Raw genomic sequence first — 24,641 nt, 5'->3', positions numbered from 1 at the left:
AACGAGCACAGTAAATGGACATAGGTTAATCTTGGTTCCAAAATAAGTGCCATTTCAACGTCTCTTGCCCAGGGTAAAGGAATGGAGGAGGCAGTCCTAACGACTGTGATTTATAGGAAGTGAGGGCAATAATTGGAAATTAGTTCGTTTTACCAACTAGTGGATCCAGGCTCTGAAGGGACATAAAGCCAAAGGAATGCTATCAGACTGGGAAAAAAAGAAAACCCAAAGGGCCAGAATTCTCACCTATGAATAGAACACCTGTAGTAGAAACTGAGGGTCTGAGAATCTTAGAAACAGAAATAGTGAGGTCCAAGGTGTGGGTGTGGACACGAAGCTACAGTAGAGTGGAGGAAAAGGAACCGAGAACTGGAAAGACAACTGGATCAGAGAAGCTAGGATATCAAGTGAACTTCTGGGTAAATAACAACATCTGCAGAAAATATGGAAGACTTACATAAAGGACATGTCTTGGTTTTATGGAAGACTTACGTAAGAAGTATGTGTTTACCTACAGTAAATATATAGATATCTACGAAGAGAAAAACTTCTAGACAGCCACAACATAATAAAAGTGGTGAGTTCTGAAAGAGAAAAGGGGGCTGAGAAGTGCAGATATCATGTGGGGTTTTTGTTTTAATTATTGAACTTAAAAGAATGTATTCATATTGTCATACTTGAAATTAAAAATAAGTACAATGAAAAACAAAAAACCTCAGCCCATGCCCAATACTGGAATACAGAAGGTAAGTCCCAAATGGGAGATGAAAAGGAACTGCAGGTCTTACTTGAGGGAGTAAGCAAGTGGGCTGGCTGGTAACTGGAGGGATACTATGAGTGCATTAACCACATTTCTATTTTCTGTACCTCATGATATTTCGACATCCTGAAGTCTTGCTGGCCAGGGAGAGGCCCCCCTCCCAGGGCAAGCTAATTTCTAGAGAGTGAACAACTTTACTTGGAAGTGTGCCTCTTACATGCAAGCCAGCCACCCCCAACTCTCTCCTTATCAAGCTCACATAAAAAGCCAATGTTCATTCTGCCCCAAATCATCCCAGGGCCAGGTACCAGGCAACTAGAGGTCAGCCTGATAGCCCGAAGACACCAGAATTACCCAAAGTGGTCAATCCTAAACTGCTTACTCTGCTCTCAGCCTGCCCCTCACTCCTGCTTCTGCCTCCCGACCAAAACCTGCCGCTTCCCCATGTGGTCCGCAAGAGGTGTGGCATGTCCCCTCATCTTCTTGGGAGTGTTAAGTCATAAACATCTTCCTCCAATAGCACTGGCCTCTGTGTCATCGCTCAGTTATCTCCATAAACTAAGATCCCAAGGGTACCAATGAGACAGGGAACTTCAGAAGAAGGGTTTTTGAAAGAGAATGGAGGAGTAATGGTTAGAAGTGACAATGAGAAGCTAAACGAAATGTTCTCTTTCCTTTCTAAGCCTGTGGCATACAGAGCATGGCAGGGACAAACTGGACCCGCTTCAGAGAACAGCAATGAAAGAGGGATCTTGGCAAGAGGTGCTCAGAAGTCTCAGAGGAAGAGGTGTTTCAGGGAAGTTGAGGTGTGAGGGAGGGCTCCAGAGGGCACAGCTGAGGGGTCAACAAAGGAAGGATAAACAGGCAGGAGTAACAGAGGAAACAGAGTGTAAGGCTTAAAAAGGATAACTGGTGGGAGGGACAGCACTATCATTGAGGGCACCTGTCACTGAAGCGACTTCCAGAGCTGCGAAGGAAGGCAGGGCCACTGGGCATTCCAGAAAGAGGAAGTTCAGAAAGTAACTGAATTACAACAGACTTAATAACACTCCATACCCCCAGCCCCAATGTTTTAAAACACGACTTCTGTGCATTTCTGAAAATACTGCTTACAAATATTGAATTCAATTCTCCCCATTTTTGAAGAATAAGTTAAGAAATATTCCACCTTGTTTATTCCAAAAATATTATCAACCATTTACTGGCATTTCTAACACTTTTATCTCATGTATCGCACAACTATGAGCAATGCTATGAACTGCTTTACAAGAGGCCTTACGCAGTAAGGCAATAAAAACAAAATCTAAAAATCACTCTTAAAAGCTACGTGATAGTCTGTGATCCCAAAGCAAAGCTGTAAGTAAAGTGGATGGTATGAGCTGAGCTGGTACTGACCAATTCCAACAGAGGCAGCACATTTAGTCTGGTCTTTGATTTCCATGCGAACAGCATTTGCAAACTCATCAGGAGTCAGTCTGGTCTCGGCAAGGATTTCAGTGATGTCTACCAGGGCTTCGTCACAACTGACTGCTTCAATGTTATGTGTGTAGCTATCAACACAAAGCAAAGGCAGTGAAGCACAGCCACTGGGTGCTATCCACACAGACACACAAACATTGCGAAATAGTCTTCCCATGGTGTCTTTCTTGAAGATTTCCTCACAAGACTTAAGCTAAAAAATAGCATTTTCATTAAACCGTCCCAAGTGCCATTATTTAGTCACCTGACTTTTAACTGCAAAGTTAACTAATTAATATTTTTTTCCATATTATCTACCAAAAAACACAGCAAAAACCATGCTAATTCCTCTATACTGAGAATGTCTTTGTAAACCTCTTGAGTAGTTGAAAACTGGTGGGTGAGTTAGAACTGTCATAACATTAAATCTAAAAAACTTTCAAACATGGTTTACCACAATCTTTAAGGAACAGAAAAACCACATAAATCAGTTAAATAAGTAACTGATGCTGTTCTAAACAAAAATACCACAATTAAGTAGCATTCACTGTAGTAGGCCTAGAGATACAGAATACGTTGGCCAATCGCCCCAAATGCCTCCGTTAAAGGACACCATTTACATTCCCTGCATGTGGAAACAGTCTGGGCTTTGGTTTTTGTTTTTTGGTCATGACTGACCCATGCAAAGGACTCATTTTAATTAGCTGGAGAACAGGAGTGCTGCCATGTGGCCCCAATGCTAATCACATACGTGGACCACAAATGGGAGGCCACCAGAGAGGCCTCAGGATCAAAATGGATCTTTGGTAATCCACTTGATAACAATACTAGGAGGGACAGTCTTCGTCTTCCACTCACATCTACTGCAGGTAACAAATCAGACTAATTAATATCTGTATTTATCCAAGAGAGGAGTGCTTTGTTGGTGCTTAGAGGGAGACATCTGTGAGAGCAGAAGGGTTTACCTGAGGAGGACTTCTGCTTCCAAGTGGAAGCTACCCTAGGGCATGGACCACACAGCTGAGGCAGCAGTCTCCCGGGGGTAGGGACACAACACAGTGAATGCTCCTCCCCCACATAAGAGCCGCATGCCGCTGGGATCATCTCGCCAGACTAGAATCTACCAGGACCAGCGCATGTGTGGCTCTCCCACAAATCTTCCTACCCTGAGCTTCAGGCTGGTTGTCTGCTATGGAATCCGGAACACAGGAGGGCCACTGCCCAGCTCAGTCACCCACTCCCCACTCTCATTTGGATGCTGCTACTGTCTTCAGCTTTGGAACAGATTTAAAAAAGTGCATTTTTCACTTGGTACCAATGCCCCCATAGCTGGGTCTCGAGGACAGCTGTGATTACAGGTGGCTCATCATCCAGCACCCAGTCCCACATACTGTTGCCAGTAACTGCACGTGTCCCTTTCTAGTTTCTCTCCTGCTAAAACTAAGCCCCATGAAGGCAGAGATTGGATCTTATTTTTCTCTGCAGGACTAGCAGCATCAACAGTCCCCTGTATTAATACTCAATAAACAGGTATTGGAAAGAATGCACTTAATCTAATAAGAAAGTCAAGGAAGAGGTGAAGCTAAAGGCAAGAAGCTTCTCTTAGAACATCGATACAGCCCAGAGGTCGACAAGCCTGATTTGGTTAACAACGTAATGGGACACAGCCAGGCTCACTCACTGATATGTGTCTGTGGTTGCTTTCACTCTATGCAGGAATACAGACCTCACACAGCCCTTGGTAGGGAAAATGTGCTCATTCCTGCTTTAGAGCACATGAAGCCTGCCATGCACTTTAAAAAATTTTTGAGTTTTGAATTGATGTTAAATATACCCACAATATAAATGTTTTAAAAATTAATCTTTCATTTCTGACCAATTTTAGCAGCAAAAAGACAGAGCTATTGATGAATGGAACTGCTCAAAAATAGGAGAGGGGACCGTCACACTGGATACTGAGGGGGCGGTTCCTGAAAGAGAGAAGTCTTGCAAAAGTGACCCTGCCAACCCTAAATAAACTGGACTCAGTTTACTATTAGACAGAAACAGCAGGAGGACACAGAAACGCAGTGACAGTGTCATATACTGTACCTTGCCAACGTCTCATACATCGTGCGTGCGACTTCCTTATATGCATGAAAATCATATGGAACAGCTTGAAGATTAGGACAAAGTTGTTTAGCGTACCCAAAAAACATTCCATTTTTAATACCAACTTGTCTAGAGAAAAGATACAACACAATGGAGGTTAAACTAAAAAACTTTAAATGCAAAAAAAATATCAAGTATGTTGATATTCTCTCCCCATGCCATTAATATACAATTTTCATTTAATTGCATTCTCATTAGGGGTAAAAATAAGCATTAAGAAGACTTACAGGTTTGTTTCCTCCTCAAAGGGAATTACACAACTATCTGATTAGGGTTAATGACATGTGGAGGTCTGCCAAAATGTTACTAAAATCTCAGCTTTGGCTCTTGTACTGGAAGATTTCTCTGAAGACTCAGACCCCTGATCGCTTTGCAGAGATGCCAGCTGCCATATTCTGGTGATATCACAACCACCACAGAACAGGAATGTGCAGTCAAAAACCAGTTTCTTTCCCTGTCGCACGGCACGGTTTGGCCAGGGTTCATCCCCCGAAGACAAAGCATACAATGAAAGAACTACACAAAACTGTGCTATAGTGAGAGATAAAATGTGCCCACCTTACTACTGCCCGGTTCCCAAGAGACCAACTCCATGCTCCAGAAGTGGCTCTACAGTAGCAGAGAGGTCAACAGCATTGTGTACAGTGAACATGACTGTGGGCTAGAGCCAGGGTTCCAGAACTTCAAGGGACCCAACTAAAAATGGTAAATTTAAAAAAATCTTTTGTGTGTCTCTATGACCCACGTTATCCTTGCTATTTAGAGCATGCAGCACAAAGGTGTAATTGTGGAATTATGCATAATTAGTAAAATTCCATTTTATCATTCTGCAATGGATCAAGAAAAAATATTAAACTAAAAACACAAGCAAATAAGCAATGTTTTCACCAGATTACACACGCCTATGGAAATACATCGAATAGTTATTCTATACATACATTCAATAAATATTTACCTAAGTGCTTACTTTGTATGGAGGTGTGCCGTATTTTAACAAACATATTTACAAAGTCTTTAATTACTCAGAGGCCTGTGAACCCTCTCCATCTCAGACCCTCAACGAGAGCCAAGAAGGAGAATCTTCCAAGCTACTCAGAGAAAAAGCAAAATGACATGCATTCCTTACATATACAAAGACAGTAATGAGTTATCTGACCACGAAGCCCCTAGTAGATGAGAAATATCTAACAGGAAGGAGAAAAAATGGTGAAAAAAGTAATGACTGACAAAACACATGGTAAAAACTTTCATTCAACAAAATTTTATGTATCAGGCATTTTGTGAGGTGGTATATAAAAGATGGTGAACATGAAATTTCAGGATGCTCGTGAGGACAACCCTGCCCTCACCCACCCAGGAAGGGTTATGGTCAGCGGCCACGTCTAGTTAAGGCAAGGCATGATATGTAATAGTCTACAAGTCTACAGAGAAGTACATTAATAGCATATAACATTTCAATGATGCTAGATATATAGGTCAGCATGGAAAAGCTAAACTTATAAAAGAAATTATTCATTTTTAAAGAAATATGTTACACAGTTCCTATAAATATATTCTTACATTTACAGTCATTTCATTTTCCAAGTTTTCACATACGAAAATCAACAAGGGCATGTTACTTAGAAGAGTAGAGCACATCTACGCATTGACTTGTACACATCCACATCCTGGAGAGAGAGGCTGTTTGGAAAGTCCATGAGCAAGGAGAACCTGAAGCTTCCCCAAACCGAGGGAAGCAAAAGACTCTGAATCAATGGTTGAGAAATGAGATTTGTTTCATATAAAATAAATGAGTAAAGACCATCACACAGCAGTCTGAAGTGACTCCTCACTCAGGTGACATCGTGCTCCTCCTCCTATTAAAAGCCTAGGCAGAAGAGGCCACCAGTGAGTGCTTCCTGTGTGTGGCAGAAATGGCCTATTCATCCACATATCTACCTTCTCACATACAAAGCTTGTTCTTTACAGTAAGTATAGCTAGAACTAACAGTAATGTATATTCTGACCTACATACACACAGCCTACCTTTCTATGGCTTCTACCATCTCATGTTCCCGTTTCATCCTTTGCCAACCCCATTATTCATCTGTCTACTGAAAACTCACCAACACATAAAACTGAGACAACCAAACCTACAGTCCAGGCACCACCCCAACCCCAGAAACATCTCTGATGCAACTGTCAATATACTTATTTTAAAAAAGTCTTTTCGCTTAAAGAAAATATGATTATCAGATAGCTCCAAGAAATGTTTTCTGGAGACCTTCATTAGCAATGGCCTTCTAGAAAATGGAAAATTACAATTAAAAGACAAACACCCCCACGGTTGTGGGTTTTGTGGTAGTTTTTTTCCAATTTATACTCGAATTCATTTTTATCACTTTCTGCATCTCTTTAAATATTTGCCACTTAAGTAGCACTTAAATGGCTTCCTACATATTATTTAGCCCTCATATATTATTACACATTCAGCTTGAAAATCACCATCTGTGACACAATACAAATGCACCACTCAAACTCCAACAGAAGCCTAGAGTCTAGATGTAGCCTTGGCCACTAGAATCCAGAACCACCAGGAGCAAGTGAAGCTTCCGCCTGGAGGCTACCGTGGCAGACTCATCCGGCACCCAGCCTGGGGCACTGAGTGAGAAGAGAGATCCTGCAGAGGCAGAACAGAAAGGGTGGAGCTTTCATTTCATCAACCATCAAAATCTAAACTGTGAGTATCTGGGCTTCATCACACCCTCCAGACCCCAAACACAACTGTCCAGCTATTAATATAGCACAGGTCACCACTCAGGAACTTAGCGAGGAAAGACCAGGGTACTGAGCACAACATGAAATCAGCTCTAAACCACCCATGCTAATGAACATATAATAATCCAAATGTACTCACACGTGATAATTTTTTATTAAAATTGCAACTCCTCAGCTACACACATTATCAACAATGAAAAAAATTAAAACAATTCTGTCAACGAGAAAGGCAAAATTAGTCTGGGAATAAAAGTCTGACATGTCATGAGTGGCAAGTAATTTAAAATATTTTATAATTATGCATGTTTGTATATGATGCTTTCTTCTTAAATATTCTATTTATAAAACGATTGGCAAGATTTTAAACAAACTATTCTTGTTAGATAATGCTGAGTTGAAATATTTTTTGTTCAGATTAGACTTGCTTGAATAACCCCAACTTTTAAGCAAGACTGAAAAATGTTACATATAGAAAATCATTGTTGTACATCTGAAAATGTCAATTATACCACAATTTTAAAAAAGTATCAATGATAAGCCAAAGACACTACCCTAATCTCTCTCAAAAAAAAGACTGAAAAATGTAACTGATATGGTTTTTATCATTATTATCAATGCCAAAAATGTGTGAACACTTGCTGTGTTACAGAGGTAAAAATGTCTGTGTTCAGTTATCAAGAAAGGAAAAAAATAAAGACTGCTCTTTTTAATTAATCAATTCATTACTTCCTCTACTTTAACAATAATTATAATAGATTATTTTTAAACGACTGATTTTTTTAAGTATGAGGAACACATATATGGTATTGTCTGTTTCTTCTTGCACTGAAACAGCCAACTGCAATGAGATTTTAAGGTTACTGTAAGATAAAGATCACACACAAAGTTGGTGACGAGCTGACAACACTGCAATTTTAAATGAGATTATTAGGTAGGCCAGTATGGAATTATTTATTTATAATTTAAGAGACAACCGAGTTTTAACATAATTTAAAAAAGACACAGTACTGGGAGGTTTAAATCACAAGGGATTTCTCTGAGCTGTCAGAGGACCACTAGAAGAGCTGAAAGCCCTCCCCCTTCAAAACATCTGATCCTCTAATTCCATGCCTCAAAAGACAATGGTTTAAAAATGAGTGTCCAATTTCTTTTGGTTTCTACTGTAGGTACTGGTTCACTGGGAAACTAAGGTATTTATTTAAAGTTATCTAGCACTGGTGAGGTGAAAAAACAGGAATGGAAGGAATACTAGAAACATTTTCATTCCATAAAATGTCTATAACATTAAAATATGATAGGCCTGACTAGCATGTCTCAATTCACTTCAAAAGATTATATAAACTAAGTAAATTAACTATTCTTAAATATTATGTCACACAATTTCCACATACCTGGCTTCATAACTACAAGATGCAATTTCAGCCTTTGATAAAACAGAATCAATTCCATTTGTTTGTGCAGAATCCTGATTCTCCCATTCTGATGACTCTGGCATATCTGCTTTAAAAATAACAAAATTTAATGACTATATTATAAACTGGTTCTCCTCGACTTTCATTCAATATATTTTCCATTTCTTTCTTATAACAAATCAATTTACAAATAAAAAATAAATTTATATATAAGTTTAATAAATTCCAAATAGTTATTTCCACTGATATTTATCACCTTACTTAGTAAAAGAAAATCTGTAACTCTAAAATGGTTTGCTTCCATGAAGTTCTTCACCAGCAGTCAGATAAAAACTCAGAACAAGTTGAAAATATTGTTTTAATAATAGTTAAAAAAAATATACATATATCAAAAGATACATAAATATAAAATAACCCAGTCTCTTTAGATGGACAAGGATGGAAAGTGATCAGGAAGATGACCCTCCTTCCACAGCCTTAAAAGGATTATACAGCTCTTTGTAATGGGACTTAATGGAAAATATAAATCTCTTTAAAGGTTCTTTGCTGTTTCCTAAAAGAACTATCTGCAAAACTTAAAGCTAATTAACAACATGTTCGACAAACATCAAATTCCTACAAGTCATTTGATTAAACGATAACTTAGTAGATAACATACCATAAAAATTTCATCCTAAGTTTAAGGTTTTTCTTTCATGAACATATCAGGTAAAAGCTTCACAACATCATTCCCCTTTCAGGAAGTTCTACTTTTGGTTTACCAGTGCATGTTCAAGTAACAACATTCACATGTGATCAGAATATCAACTGCTTTACCGAATACAAGTCTAGCCTAAACACTGCAGCTCACTGGTATCTCTCTGCACATCCAAATCGAATCTGCAGCTTTACATTGATACCAAAGCACAGTCTGGGGAGCCTGCAGTGGCAGCCACTCCATGTGCTTTACCACCATCGGCTTCACTAACAGTTGAGAAAAAGAGTAAAACACAATTTCATTTCCAAGTCCCCTGGGTACGGCTGTTAAGTTCCAAGAACAATATGCTTTAAAATCATATTTTAAAAACACAATCTCAGCCACAGTTCTATTATGAACAATACCATTAGTTAGTAAAACAAGACCGAGATATACAACATCAGCTAATTTTAGACAAACCTATTCTGAGTCCACTACCACAATATATATAACAAACTCAGTATTTCTCTTCTATTAGAGACATAATTTCCATGAAAAATCAGCCAAGTTAAAGCACCACCAGAAAAACATGGCAAAGTGTCAGGCTTCATAGGCTAAAACAACCTTTCCTAACCTTTCCTGTTTGACTCCAGCAGTGACCATCTTTTACCCAACTACGCAACCTATACAAGCATTTCCGGATCGTAGCACCCATACACACAAAGCATAAATGCGAATCTAGCTCTGAGGACTAGCATCTTAATGAGGCCAAATCCAAATCCCACTTGCTTTAAAAATTAAAACAGCCGAGTATACAATTTGAGCTATGATTTCTGATATAGTGACTAACATATGCTATATACCATGACAAATTAAAGACAGAATGCAGAGCAGACTATCCAGTGTTTCCAAAGGGCCTTAGAAAGCTAAATATCTGCTTTTACAGTCTATTATTCTAAGCTGAAAATCTTAAGAATTTCAGGATTGTGAGTATCACAGTTCCAGAGGCTGCTACTTAACCAAAAAAAAAAAAAAAAAAAGAGTTGAAGCCTAAAACAGCCACAACCAGCTGCCTTTCAAAGTATAACCATGAGTTATGCATCTAAGGCTGGGGAGTTAGGGGACTTCTATTTGAAGGGACAGTTAAACAATCTAAGATATTTGTCTTGACAATTAGAGAAAACCATGCTTGAAGCGAGAGCAGTGTCTGAGACCCCTGCGCTCCCAATGCCTGCCAGAGAGGTGGCGCCTAGGGTCCCTTGTGGGTGGCCGGGCGGCTGACCTTTTCCACCGTGCAGCAGGGTGCGTGGTCCCTCCGCCAGCGCAGTGAGTTGCTTCAAGGGAGATTCGGGGAAATGCAGGGACACACTGTTCTCACTGGAGGGCAAGGTAGAGAACTGCTCATCAAAACTTGACAAACTAGACGGGCACATGGAGAATGTGGAGGAACGGTTGGAGAAATCAGAGGCCAGGACCCAGGTCTGTGAAAAAGAAATCGCTGAGAATAAATCTATGGCTAATATGATTTTAAAAACTGTTGTTCTTTAGAATGAACACTGAAGTTGTTGAAGGGCCAGGAAATATCTGCATCCTGGAATCCAGAGAGGGATCAAAAGGCCCAATCACAAAATCATGAGTATAAATGGCTTCCAGATAATGAGGTCATCAATGAGAAGTGTCACCCTGAGCACTGCTCAGGAGACAGCTACCAAAGGAAGCCCCGGACAGTGAGCCCTTGCTTGTGCTCTCTGTTGGACAAAGAGTTTCTGAATACAATGAATAAGAAACTAAAGCTTCTACAAAGGGCTAAAGATGCAACTTGTTCTAATACTTTGCTAGACAAACAAGCCAACACATTAGAACTGAATTTTTAAAACAAAGCTAGTATGCGGAAGCCAGAGTCCTGAGTTGATTCTCAATGTTTTTAAATCTGGTGTCACATCTAATAAGGACCCAGAGAAAGAGAGATAAGGGATAAAAAGGAAAGAGGAACAAAGACACTCTGACAATGCTAGTTCTAAGTACAAGCTTAATGGCAACCAAACTTTATAATAGAGGACAACCAAACATTTTGGTAAACTCCGAATGGGTCGAAAGGTTTACTTAAGACATAAAAGTGAATGACATCAAGTTAAAGAAAGAATATAAAATACAAAATATCACATTCATCTTTCCTAGTGACAGGAAAGTCTATTTTGACAGTTTTCAATGATAGGCGAGTGTCCTTTTCATTTACTACCCACAGTAGAGGTGGAGAGATGTAAATTATAAAAAGATCATTAGAATGTTATGAAAATCCAGTGGCTAAACTGATGAAGACAATTAGGTAACCAAGGACAGTGAGTATTCTGTTAATAAACTGTTCATGGTCAGATCATCTGTGATGGAAGGAAGACCTAACAGTGGCTCTTTGCCACTTCTATGAAACGTGTGCTTGTCAAGGCTGAAATCCCAGACGCAGACTGCTGAGATAAGGAAGCGTGCAGTAAACACCAGATTCTACCCACTGGAGACACTCTGAACACTGAGTAACTGAGAGATGTTACTGAATGCTATGATTGGTACTTTTTCCTTCTTTCAACATTCATTTATTAAGTTTTTACTGAGTGTCTAATATGTGACCAGAATTGTGTATTTCCTCAAACTACTTATTTGTGTGGAACTTAAGATTTCATCTTTGAATATCACACAGAAAATATAAAAACCAGCCTACCACAAAACTATACTACCAATACTTAAGAAACTACCTGTACCATCAAATACCACAAGACAACTATATCCAAACAAGATCAGTATCAGCTACCTTAAGACCTATTCATGACAAAATGCTAGAATCTCAAAAATCTCTTCAAAGATTTAAAAACCAAGAAAAGCTTTAGAAAATCTGGAAAACACTTGAAGCATGAAGATGTATCTATAATTATTTTCTCTTGTACTTACACCATATAAACAGATGACCACAACAAAAGAGACTGCAATCCCAGAAAACGCCCTCAGCCATGCCCACTGGCTTTCCTTTGGCCTTAATTTCACCGAGATCACTACTAAAATAAATCCAAGGTTTTATAACTGAAAACTAGAGACCTGAAATAGTTGGGCTGAAATTTAACTGCATGCCTTCTGTTCTGCATATCTAATTTCTGACTACTTTCTGATTACTATTTTTCTGAAAAACTAATTTAGAAAACCTTTTTTGTTTTCGTTTTTGCAGACATCCATAAGGAAACTGATCAGTGTCAAAAAAATTTAATTTACGGGCAAATATTTCTCAGGGAAATTTACTCAGGGAAAAAAGATATATGAAAATCTTAACAATATCATAATTAGTATAAATTTATAATTTTTATTTATTAATAGCCAAAATTTAAAAGCCAAAGAGGTAAGAAAATGTTTCTCATATGAAATAGGTTCGAAAAAGATGAGGAATGACTGCTGGTATTTACCTTTTCATTCCAATAAACATTAAGTCCTACTGCTTCTTATTCCCATGCCTCACACAAATCTTTAGCAACACAAACTTTAGCGTCTTTACTATGATAGGTGACCAACTTGCAATTACATTTCGAGTCCAGAAGCTTCCACAAATATGTCCATGATTTTCACCCCAATCTACATTTACACAAAGCAAACTAATCACATCTTATAAAACATTCTTCACTCTCTGTTCCAGGAAGATATATCATCATCCATTTCAACAAAGCATAACTATAAATCAGTCATCTGTATTGTTACATTCAGATTTTGCTTTAAGATGTCACGGACAACCTTAAAATCCTTGAATGAAAAATCTAGTTGTTTCTCTGCTTTTGTTTTTATAATGACTACATCAACAGCAATATCCAGAAGCCTTCGGCAGGGGCACTGTGACTTGAAAGAGAGCTCATTATGTGTACCTGCCCTGCCTTTCAGGACTCTATTCTGGTAATACCGCCACTCCAACAGGGGGTCAGCGCCAGGACGCAAAGGTGCCCTTCCTGTGCCTCTATTACTTGTGACAGCCACTGGTTTTCCTGTGAGGAAAAGAATAAAATTATTTTTAAATTTAAGTACAAGAATATTAACACTGACAAGTAAAGAAAAAATTTTAAAAATGACATTTTTTCTTTAGCTTTATTTTGGTGTTAATCTCTAGAAGAGCTATTATCTTTAAGGAATATAAATTGTCATGCACCACCCCCACCATAAAAAAGTAAACTATTTATGACAATTCTGATGCATTTATTCAACTTTAAAGCAATACTATCACTTAGCTTTCCATGGCTTTTGTTTGGTTTCTTACAGTTGGAAAACACACCTCAGATCCTAGATTCAGACTAGGAAGGATAGGGAGCAAAAGAATAACTATATTTAGATTTTTAATATTTCTGGTATCAAAAAAGTAGGGTAAAATCTAGACTAATCTTTCAATTTTATAGCAAGAAACAAATTAAATATATGTGCAGAGGAATCACAATCTGACCTATTATATAAGTAAATGCAAGTATACGGTCCTCAGTTTGAGGTTTAGTTTTAAACTTTTTCATATATCACTTCCCTGTGTGTAAGTTACAAGTTAACTATAACTTCTAAAGCAATAGCATGAATAATTTATATATTATACTGAATGCATTTACTGACAAACAATGCATCAAAGAGACACTCATGGGCTAAAATCAATTCTTTAACATTCTAAATACTCCTTTTAGAGCTGAAGCAGTAACTACTAGGACAAAAATCCGGTCCTGGAATTAGCCCCAGGAGACTCTTAGCTTTCCTTAAGGGAAGGTCTGATTCTCAGAGGAAAATGCTCATAGCTACAGCTTTCAGACACAGAGAAAACCACTGAAAAATCCAGAATAAATATTTTTTAAAGTACTGATTAGCTGACAAAATATCTGAAATTCCATTAAAACAAAGACCACACAGATGACAACATATTTTAGCGATATTAAGTAACACAAAATTACAAAGAGCTGGAATGTTCACTATATACAGGACAGTTATTTACTCGAGACCACCCAGCAACCCAAGTCGCAAAGACGTAACTACCATAAAATTCCCACTTAAAAAAACATAGATAAAAATAAGGAAGATGCCTAATATAGGTCCTCACCTACATTAGCATGAGATGAGAGAGCCTTCAGCTGAAGATGAGTGTTCTTCCCTAAAGATCTGATTTCCATAGCAAAAAAAAAAGAAACTTAAATTTCCCTACATCTTTCTTGACAATGAAAATTTGGAAGTGGGAAATGATTTTGCCAGAGAAAATTTAAATAAATATTTCTTTAAAAAGTTTTTATGATCCTTAGAATATATTTATAACAATATATCAATTTTCTTAAAACAAACAAGAATACAGACCTTTGAGATCTGGTCTATTTCGTATACCCACTGATACAAAGAAGCAATCCATATCAACATGCATTATACAGCTCTGATGTCTGGCTGAATTCAATACTGACATATTGCCTAGAAGGAAAAAAGAGAATGTTCAACCCCAAAACTAATCTTTAATATAAAAAAAAACAGGTCTAATTAAATTTTAGAAATTATATGTTTACATGTTTACACGTAGAATGAAATCTTAAAAAAAAAAAAAGGATCTGTTAGATTATTTCCATCACCTCAAGAGAAGTCAAAGTTGTTTCTTTAATTCTAAAAGTAATTCAGAGGTCAGACTGAGCTTCCCAACAAATCAAAAAAATTCTGGAGACATGTTTTCTTAGTCTATATTCTAAAAATTATGTCTCAAAGTTTGTCTAAATACTTATCTTTAAATTATTTGTGTGCTATTTTACAAAGATGTCTAAATGTGTTTTCATAATTACATGGAGCTAAGTAACGTTAGGTGGACACTATTCTGCGTGGTCCACAAATATTCCCTGATAAAGCAACAATAAAAACTGCTACTATTGTGGAGTGCTTGGTAGGTTTCAGTCACTGATGTAGAGGTTTACATGTGAGAATTTCAACACTATGCAATAGGTAAGCCTGTTATCCCCATTTTACAGACTGATAACTTACTGGTCATACAGTCAGTAAGATATTGAGGTGGCATTCAATCCCAGGCTGTCTGATTTTAGACCTCTCAAACCACCACACTATTATTATAAACACATAATTTAATAGTCCATAAAGCAAAAATCTGTAACTCTCTTTATGCCATTAAATACTATTGAAAGTCAGCTCTGAAGCTTATATACCACTTCTAAGGAGATAAAGGTGAATGTCCCCGCCAAAGGACATCAGCTTCTAATCGTCCTGAGCTACAGGAAGAGTCACTGCCATCACTTTAATGCTAACCCAGACATAGGCATGGCTTTCCCCTTCATCACTCTCTCTGGTCCTCCAAGACACACAGTCTTGGAAATAAGAACGCCAAGCCTGTAAAAAGTTATGATCTCATAAAGGAATGTTCCTCTGGTAGATTTAAGAATACCACTACTAACCATTACTCGTAATAGGCTTCGAAAAACTTACATTATTCCCCCAAAAGGTTCAGACTTAAGACTACTCCATTCACTAAATTGTGACCGTGAAAGCAAGGCCCTGCGCCTTTGTTCATGTCATCTTCCTTAAGCTCACAATCCCACCAGGCGACCGTCATAGACGATCACTCACTCCATTGTCAAGAGGAAACTGAGACTCAGAGGGCTGAATGGACTTGCCGATGGTCCTGCTTAATGAGAGTGGCAGAGCCAGGATTTGGGTTCAGGCTATGTTATCTAACTCCAAAGCCATGCACTTCCTTGCTGCCCTCTATATAACCTTGAGAAATGATTAATAAAATAAACCTTAACAATCATAATGATGCTGTATGAAAGTATTATATAAACATAATGTAAATAACTCAAAACAATGACTTTAAACATTCAAGTAGTACAGAATGCATATACCAAATATCTACTGAATGCTTTCATACAATATAATAATTTCTCATTTTATTTCCATTCATGAAACTGATGCATAAGAGTTCTTTGAAGTTTTCAAAATTAAATGGCCTTTAGGTTACAAGGCCAAGGCATGATGTCAGGATAATTTAATACTTATAACATTATTCTGAAATACTTCATGGATAACAAAAGCACTTAGGAATACATCAAACACAGGAAAACATAAAAGAAAAGGCCCACAAGGAGGGGCTCTATCACCTTCTAGGACAGAACCATGAGCATCTCTCTGCACCTCAGTTTCCACAGCTATAAATTAAAGGGTAATATTAGGTATTCTCTAAGATCCCTCCTCGGAAAAAAAAACAACTATAATCTGTAAAAAGTAACTAAAACCTCAAACCAGATACTAATTTATGACTGACACAGAAATACAGCCTGTTACTATTGGTTTTGTTTTTGATGTCAAGTATTAAAAAACAAAATACAATTAACCAATCTATTTATATGTGAAAATACTTAATCTTGCTAAAAGTTTACCACTATAACAGCTATTATGTTATTTAATTATTTAAAAATCAGTATGATGCAAGCTTCTAGAAATTAATAGCTACCCTTACCAAACCAATGCATTCTTACAAGAGTTTAAGCACTGAATATAAACATGTTATATTTCACATAGTTTAAAACTTCAACAACTGATAAGGTCTACATGAGGAATGAATGTTTAGAATCCCAACCTTGTTACTGTTTAAATTGAAGAAATTTCAGTTAACCACACTTAAATCTAATTTTGTAAAAAATATTTTAATAAAGCAAGCTTTCTATACTCTGTCATACTTACTGTAACTTATATAACCTGGCACTGCTGAAGACTTATATTATGAAAGCTTAGTATTGGTCAGAATACCAATGAGAGCTGAAGAACAAAATGATCAAGCATGACTCTTTTTTAAGAAAACAATTTTAGTAAGTATCTACCTGTGTCAGTTACAACAAGTGCAGACCTGCCTGTTTTCATTTTTTTTAATTTTTCCCTTCCTGGAAAGATACCACCACTTTGTTTTTGTAGGGTACTGACAAACTCAGTCAATTCACACTTCCACATTGATATGTGATGCAGTCTTGACCGAGAATAGAAGTCTGAAATAAAACTGCAGCTGGAGGGTTTGGACGGTGCTGACGGTGTTGCCTTGCTGAGAGGAGGCACTGAAGAAGTGCTGTTTGTGCTTGAAGGGCCCTGAACGGTGGAGCGGTGAGCACCGTTTATTTTAGTGCTAGTGTGCAAAGAGGAGGAGAAGGAAGAGGAAGAGGAGGAGGAGGAGGAGGAGGAGGAGGAGGAAGGATTAGTTCTGTGTGGGTCCCGCAAAGCATCTGTATTTCTGGTGCTTTGCTGCCACCGCTGCCCGCTGCAGTCTCTGAAGTCAGTGCTGCATTTCTCGGCCTTCTCTTCCTCTTGGGCAGAGTCAAGGGAAAGCCTGCTGGCAACACTGCTGGCCACAGGTACCAAGCACTCCTGTGTCTGTAAGGCACCATTAGAGCTCTGAGTGTGTCCATTAAAAATGGCAGGGCTGTCTCTGCGAGGTGGAATTCCGTTTTGTTTCCCTCCTGGAAAGATCTGCTCCAGTTCAACAAAACTAAAATCATTATTTGCATCTTCTTCATTCCAGCTGTTCATCCCATTGACTTTGACTTCATTTTCTGTCTCATTCTTCTTAATTATATGATTTCTAAAGCAAGAAAAAAATTGTTTTTAAATTAATGTCAGACTTTCAAGTTAAAACAATTTTTCATTTAAGTATTGTCTTAGTGATACACACTTTGATATTTCTCCCCTAAAAACTGAGAAGCCACGAATTTTATATCCTTTTACTCTTCCAACGAGATAATTCTTTGTTAAACCAAAGTAGCAAGATAATTAGGAAAATTCTAGAACATTAACAGCCTTTTAGTTTTTAAACCTTAAGATACTCCCAAAGAAATCCAATGGAATCTTTTTAATATTAAAGAAGAAAAAAAAAAGCAAAACTCTTCTATTTTCAATTACTTTCTCACTAAAAATTAATTGGAGTCTGTATGCTCCAAATACCCAGTTTATAGCAGTGTTGGGGACATACCAGGTAGTCAATAAATATTTGCTGAATTAATCGAATGTGAATAACTCCCATTAAAATGGGTAAGAGACTTTATCTGAATTCTTAATCCTTTTAATTTTAGTTTCATGTAAGCTGCTGTCCAACACATTAACCCCAGCACTGCTATTACTGTGAGGCCAGTTAGTGTCTGCACTCAGGAAAAGACTGACAGACCACATTCACTAATCCAGCAAAAGGCCAGCTGCTACACAACTGGATAAAAGGAACCAGGGTTAATTCAGCAAAATTTATACGTAGAAAGATGTGAACACTGACCCTATTAATAAGGGAAATGGCATTCTGCTTCTAAGAAAAGCATATTTAGATGCCAAGGCAACCTGGACTGAATCTCCTGATGACAGGTTTATAAATGCGTGACCTAGGACAAATGTTATGCTAAACTCACATCCTGGCTCCTCTACATTATTTGCTTGGTACTGCTCTGTAATAAAGACATAATTTATTTGCATTCACAAGAATCATCTAAGTAGCAAAACAAACACCTGAATTATGGAGCATTAATTCATTCTGCTTAGAAATGCCCATATCATCAATCCAATTCCATCTCATGCTCCAGATGAGGGTACTACATACAATGCCAAGGCACAGTATTACCAGGTTTGCCCCAAGTCCTTCATCCTAATACCAATGTGGTGTATTAGTAACAACAGTCTGAACACACAAAAAGGCACACATGAGTCAGAGACAAAACATTACAACCCAGTTCTGGGTTGGCTATAGCTGACCATCTCATGGAATATGACAGCCACCTCTGAGTAAGTCCTATCCTCACAGGTGATCAGTCATTTTAAGGGAAAAGAAGACCAACCAGAAATAATTAAAAGAAGAAACAAACAAAAAAAACCCTAATTTGTTACATGCCAGAGCAAGTCTGGCTCTTGAGATAAAAAGAAAGCAAGGGAGCAAAAAGTCACATAAAAAAATTTCAAAGCAATTTTCAAAATCTATTAAACATACCAAAAACTAAAGATCAAAGAAAGCAACAAAGTGAAGTCAGTCAGAAAAGTCTTACATCTGTGTTTTTATGTCATAGATACAAGGATCCTTCACATGTATACCAGCAGCATACCCAACAAGGAATGCATATATTGGCAAGAAAACACTGTAAATGTATATTCTTTCTTTACTATAGTTTTTTAGCCTAGACAAATGGATATTTACGAAGTAGCTGTACTAAAAATATATCACAGGCAAAGATACATTTATTAGGCAATAGTGTCAATGTGTTAAAAAGTAAAATCTAATTGGTAAATTCTTCCTAAAACTGACACAAAGAATTTCAAAAAACATGGACAATAGTCCCCCTTATCTGCAGTTTCCCTTTCCACAGTTTCAGTTATCCACCATCAGCTGTGGCCTGAAAATATTAAATGGAAAATTTCAGAAGTAAGAAATTCATAAGTTTTAAATTGCATGTCTTTCTGGGTAGACTCGTTATCTAGGCATTTTATCATCTCACATAATCATAAGAAGGGTGACAGTACAGTAAAGCTTTTGTTTTTAAAACTTTTGGAACACTGACAGAATGGAAGTATACAAATGAAGGTATTTTGAGAGTGAGAGAGATACCTTATTCACTTAACTTTTGTTATTAATTCTACTTAATTATCAGTTATTGTTAATTTCTTACTGTGTCTAATTTATAAATTAAACTTTATCATAGGTGTGTATGTGTAGGAAAAAACAGAGTATACATAGAGTTCCGTACTGTCCACTGGGGGGGTCTTAGAACATACCCCTGATGAATAAGGGGGACTACTCTATTTTCCTTTATTAGTGTGGGTAAGAAAAAAAAAATGAAGTTGTACACTGAAAGCTTTTCTGGTATTACCTGTTGTACACCTTCACAGTACTATAAAAATTAAGTTTTAGGTAATGTGAAAACATGTGAATATGCTTCTAAGTGAATACAAGTTAAAGAACAAATGACAACAACAACTACAGAAGGTAGTAGTCTCGGATCCTCCCAGGTTAATTAGACCCTGGGTCTTTTGGAAAAAATATATCCAACTCCCAAAGCAAGCAATTTACAAATAATGAGAATGCTGATGATAATGAACCACCTGATATACAAGTGAAGGTAACACACCAATTAACTGTGAAACCAAGTTACCCAGGAGTATTGCAATTAAAGCTTAAATCAATATATTTTTTAAAAATCAGTTACATGGAAAAAAACTCTATTCACCTTTAACTCTGCAATATTTAGGGCCAACTAAATTTTCACTGATATGAAATATTTACATGTTTAGAATCGTTATAAAAGGGCAATTAAAAAAATAAACTAGAAATGTTAACATTTTCATTAACTGTCTTTTCTATGCATAGCACATTATAAAAGTACAGCTGGTGTATTTTTTTTTTTTTTTTATAATACCTACAGCACCTGGTATTCCTAGGTGGTCTCCTATCCAAGTACTAATCAGGCCCAATCTTGCTTAGCTTCCAGGATCAGACAAGATCAGGCACATTCAGGGTGACATGACCGTAGACCAGTTAGTTCACTTTTTGAGAAAGCAACACCCTATAGCAAATTCCTTGTGTGGAAATAATTACTTTCAGGAAAATCCATGGAAAATTTTATTTATAATAATTTACAATCCATTAATTTAAAAGGGGAATCTAAAACGACTGAGAAAGCTTTCCTGCTTATATTCTATTTATGAAACCATCACAATTGAAATAATTTTTAGGTAAGACACCCACACACCTATTTCGACATGTTTTATACAGATGAATAGCTAAGTTTTACATCTGTTCTCTCTCTCTTCAGTAGACAAGGGGCCACACCCACTGCTAAAACCCAGTTTTGTAGTATTCCCTCTCTGGACAAACTTACACTCTGTTGTTGAGCTGTCTGGCTCTATTGCTTGGACCAGGCACAGGGTCCTCAGGTTTGCACACAGGATTGAAGGTGAGACCTTTCTGCACAGTGGACTGCTTGCTGTACAGCTGATAGGGAATGTAGGACAGGAGTCGTCCAGCTTTGATGCTGAAACAAAAAAGTAACACTGATTTAACAGTTCCATACTTGGGGAAAATGAGCTTCATAAGTCATCTGTTTTCCTAGTTTATTCCCCTCCTTCCACCTTAGTGATCCTAATACAATGTACTCTTAACTTAAACACTCTGGAATGACATTCCGCACATGAAAAGATACACACTGGAGATGTTAGTGGTCAACAATCCTATGAGATTAAAAAAGCAACCAAGCAAAAAACTATAGAGTAGGATGAGAAAAACTACAAATAAAGAGTTAGACAAGTCAATATTTTAATCAACATGACTAATATTTACCACAGTTCTCCCTCAAAAAACTGACATAGAGTCATCAAGACTTTCTCAAATCCCGTATCACATAGTAAGTCTTCCCAGAATAAGTAAACTGGATGAGGATTCCCAATTTCCACAATTCCTGTTAGGTCTATTAAATGTGAAAAACTGTAAACTAAAAAAAATAGGACAAAATAAAGAACCTCAACTTTAAGAGTAATGAATAATTTATACTATTTTTATGTGTTAAAAAGTGATAGAGACAAGGCCACTTGAGGATATGAACTCTATGAAGGTAGAAGCTATATCATATATACCCTCTTCCAAATGTTTACTGTATAGCAAACATCACCAGTAAAGACCGGAGTGATATTAGCATTGTTATAATACTAGGTGGTACTGGCACTCCTAAGCACCTATTTCTTTTGTACTTCAGGACTAAAACTAACTTGATTAAGTGGTCTTAAAGTGATTTTTGCTTTCTAATAAATTAAGTTACATATGGTTATTGTACTGCTTAAAATATCATTTTCAACTCAAATTTTAAAACAGCCAACCATAATATACTTATGTTAAGATTCAAATTTTAAAACAGGCTCCTTTAGTATCAGGAAATATTTCTAAACCTCTCTCTGACTTTAAACTTAAAATATATACTAGGGAAGTCATACTTTAATTACTTAGAAAAAAATTAATAAACAGATAACTTTTCTTATTGTATCATAAATCCAAGAGTTTTGACATTTTAATTTTCTCAAAGGGCACTAAACATTAAAATAACCACGTAAGAAATGACTGAATTGGCTTACAAAAAAAAATTTTTAAATATAGTCAACTGTAAATACAGGAAAACATAGTGATGATATACTCTAAAAATGGAACTATATGTTATACACTACGTCCTTTATGTAATTATATCAGTATGTATTTAGTAATCCTACCTACAGTACCCTAAACTGGATCCAAATGCTAAAACTACTAAATTATGATGATAAAGAACATATTAGTGACAACATCTCAATTTTCATTTACATAAATTGATCTATCACCAGGGTAAGTTAGTTTTATGAAAATTACAAATTATATTCAAATTTTAAAATCAAAATCCTAAAATTAGACCATGTGTTAATTTACTTTATTCTTTATCTAACTTTTCTTCCTTTAACAGTTGGTCTCAACTGCCTGCCTATGATCTTTCCTTATAGTATAATCTACCTCACTTGCTCCCTCCTCACCACCTCCCACCTCTGGGGAGAGAGGCACCTCATACCTGAAGTGGAACCCTAACCTTAGCCTCCCACCTTTCATCATATGCAGCTATAACTAAGGAATAAGTAGAAAGTGAAACCACTCCTGATGTGCCAGCTGCACATCAGAAATAAGAAAAGGGTGATGAGGAGATGCCTAGGGTCCTGCTTGCTTCTCCCACCCTAGTGACAGCACGTGGGAGTGACACAGACTTTAAAGGTGGTGTTGAAGGTCAATAATGATCATGCAAGGTGTAACATCTTGTCCCAATCTTAACAAGAGCAATGTCACTCAACAGAAGTTTTAGGCTTATATAACTAAGTCCATGGAGACTGGTATAAAATAAGAAAGCCAATTTAAATACTGCAGGTCTCAAATCAGACATCCTCAGAGACACCTAGTAAGAGGAATTAAAGCCCAATGCACACTACAGTAACATTAGACATGAAATTCTTTTAATTTGAAGCTCAAACCACTACATATCAGTTGTATACTCCTAATTATCCCTGCTTATCCATTTATCTAAACAGATACATGGATAGAAATATTATGCGAAAGTGTATTTTTGAAAGTTCTTCTTAAAAAAAAAAAATTCTCTCAGGAATTCTGTTTCTAATTCTCCTGCTTATCCTAAACACAAAGGGACTGTATCCGCATTTTCTTCTGTTCTTCTTCCCCCACCAAGAAAAAACAAATATCAAAATCCAAAATCCAAATTTCAAAACTAAAAGGAGCTTCACTTTACCAAAAACCAGTTTCTTTATATACCAAGCTTTCTATGTACTATATACACTGATATACATGAGAATTTACATTCTATACAATGGATTAGACACATTAATTTTAAGTGAAATATTCATCCCCTTGAGGAGTTTTAAGTTTTTGCTTTGCCCTACAGCCTACCCCCACTAAAGTTCTCTAAAATGAAACTGTAACTAACAGTTCTCCAAACCATTTCCTATTTCTACCAACTGACAATGAATTCACACTTACAGTTATAACAAGATTTTGGAAAATTTTACAAAAATTATGACAACAAAATCATCACTACATTAATTTCTATTCCATTTTTTTCTTCTAGCTTGTAATAACAGCACTTTCTTTCTATGAAACTATTATGTACATTAAATGTATCTATGGTTCCGGTCAATGTCCCAGTCACTCTCTATTAGAAAAAATGGTATCTAACCCTGGCATATTCATCTGCCCACCCATTCAGGCATCTATCTCCTTTAATATTCAAAAGTGGATTTAAGGCGAGAAAGGATCTAATTATGTGCCATTATTCTACCATTAAGCAAAAATCATCTCTATGCAACAAAACTAAAATTCCCTCTACCCTATCCCCTAAACCTTCCAACCACTCACTGAGATGCCATGAGCTTAGAAAAGAAAATAAACAGGTATGAAAATACGTACGCAACTTCCTGCCCTTTCTCCTACTGAGTCCAGATTGTTTCTTATTACAGATACTGAGAGTTAGGCTATTCATTCTTTAGCTCCTAAAGACAGAATACATTTTCAAGTAAAATATTACCTATGGGCCATGGGGGGCGGGGTAGGATAGTCTGAAATGTGTGTTGGTTAGTTAGCCAAGTAAAAAGGAAACTAGAGTCATGAACATTTTCTATGAAGAATAAATTGAGGCAAGACACAAAAACACAAAGAAAATTAAATCATGAGATAAAGTTGCAATCAAGTTTTATTTAAATGAGTTGAATAAACACTTTAATATCGACACTGAAAGTAATCAGAAACAAAGTTTTAGCCCATGTGATGTATGAGATCCTTGGAGAATCAGGCAGGGTACATGACAAATGTGCTAACATATCATAGTCTGTGAGCTTCAAAAGAAAAATCCGACTCTGCCTGAGACTAAGC

The 24,641-nt window shown here is 36.9% G+C and overlaps 1 protein-coding gene and 1 pseudogene across 16 annotated transcripts in view; both read right to left on the bottom strand.

Moving 5' to 3' along the window:
- The window catches only part of REV1 (REV1 DNA directed polymerase), an 81,924-nt gene that overhangs the window by 17,358 nt on the left and 39,925 nt on the right, over positions 1-24,641 (bottom strand). For 12 of the 16 annotated variants that reach the window (XM_039867126.1, XM_039867121.1, XM_039867128.1 and 9 more), the window contains 7 exons: positions 21,079-21,231; positions 17,065-17,813; positions 14,555-14,662; positions 13,108-13,224; positions 8,518-8,626; positions 4,310-4,438; positions 2,156-2,310 (listed from right to left, as the gene is read on the bottom strand). In XM_039867126.1, coding sequence (XP_039723060.1) covers positions 2,156-2,310; positions 4,310-4,438; positions 8,518-8,626; positions 13,108-13,224; positions 14,555-14,662; positions 17,065-17,813; positions 21,079-21,231 — 1,520 coding nt within the window. Of the gene's footprint in view, positions 1-2,155; positions 2,311-4,309; positions 4,439-8,517; positions 8,627-10,496; positions 10,696-13,107; positions 13,225-14,554; positions 14,663-17,064; positions 17,814-21,078; positions 21,232-24,179; positions 24,263-24,641 lie in introns of those variants that run through there. The other 4 variants (XM_039867125.1, XM_039867127.1, XM_039867136.1 and 1 more) reach the window with 3 other exon arrangements.
- On the bottom strand, positions 20,614-20,732 carry LOC120606053 (uncharacterized; annotated as a pseudogene).

Source organism: Pteropus medius, unplaced genomic scaffold (assembly GCF_902729225.1).
Source record: "Pteropus medius unplaced genomic scaffold, Ma_sr-lr_union100, whole genome shotgun sequence".
In the NCBI taxonomy this organism is placed as follows: domain Eukaryota; kingdom Metazoa; phylum Chordata; class Mammalia; order Chiroptera; family Pteropodidae; genus Pteropus; species Pteropus medius.
The sequence above is the reverse complement of the archived record's forward strand: the minus strand, read 5'-3'. Positions and strand labels throughout refer to the sequence as shown.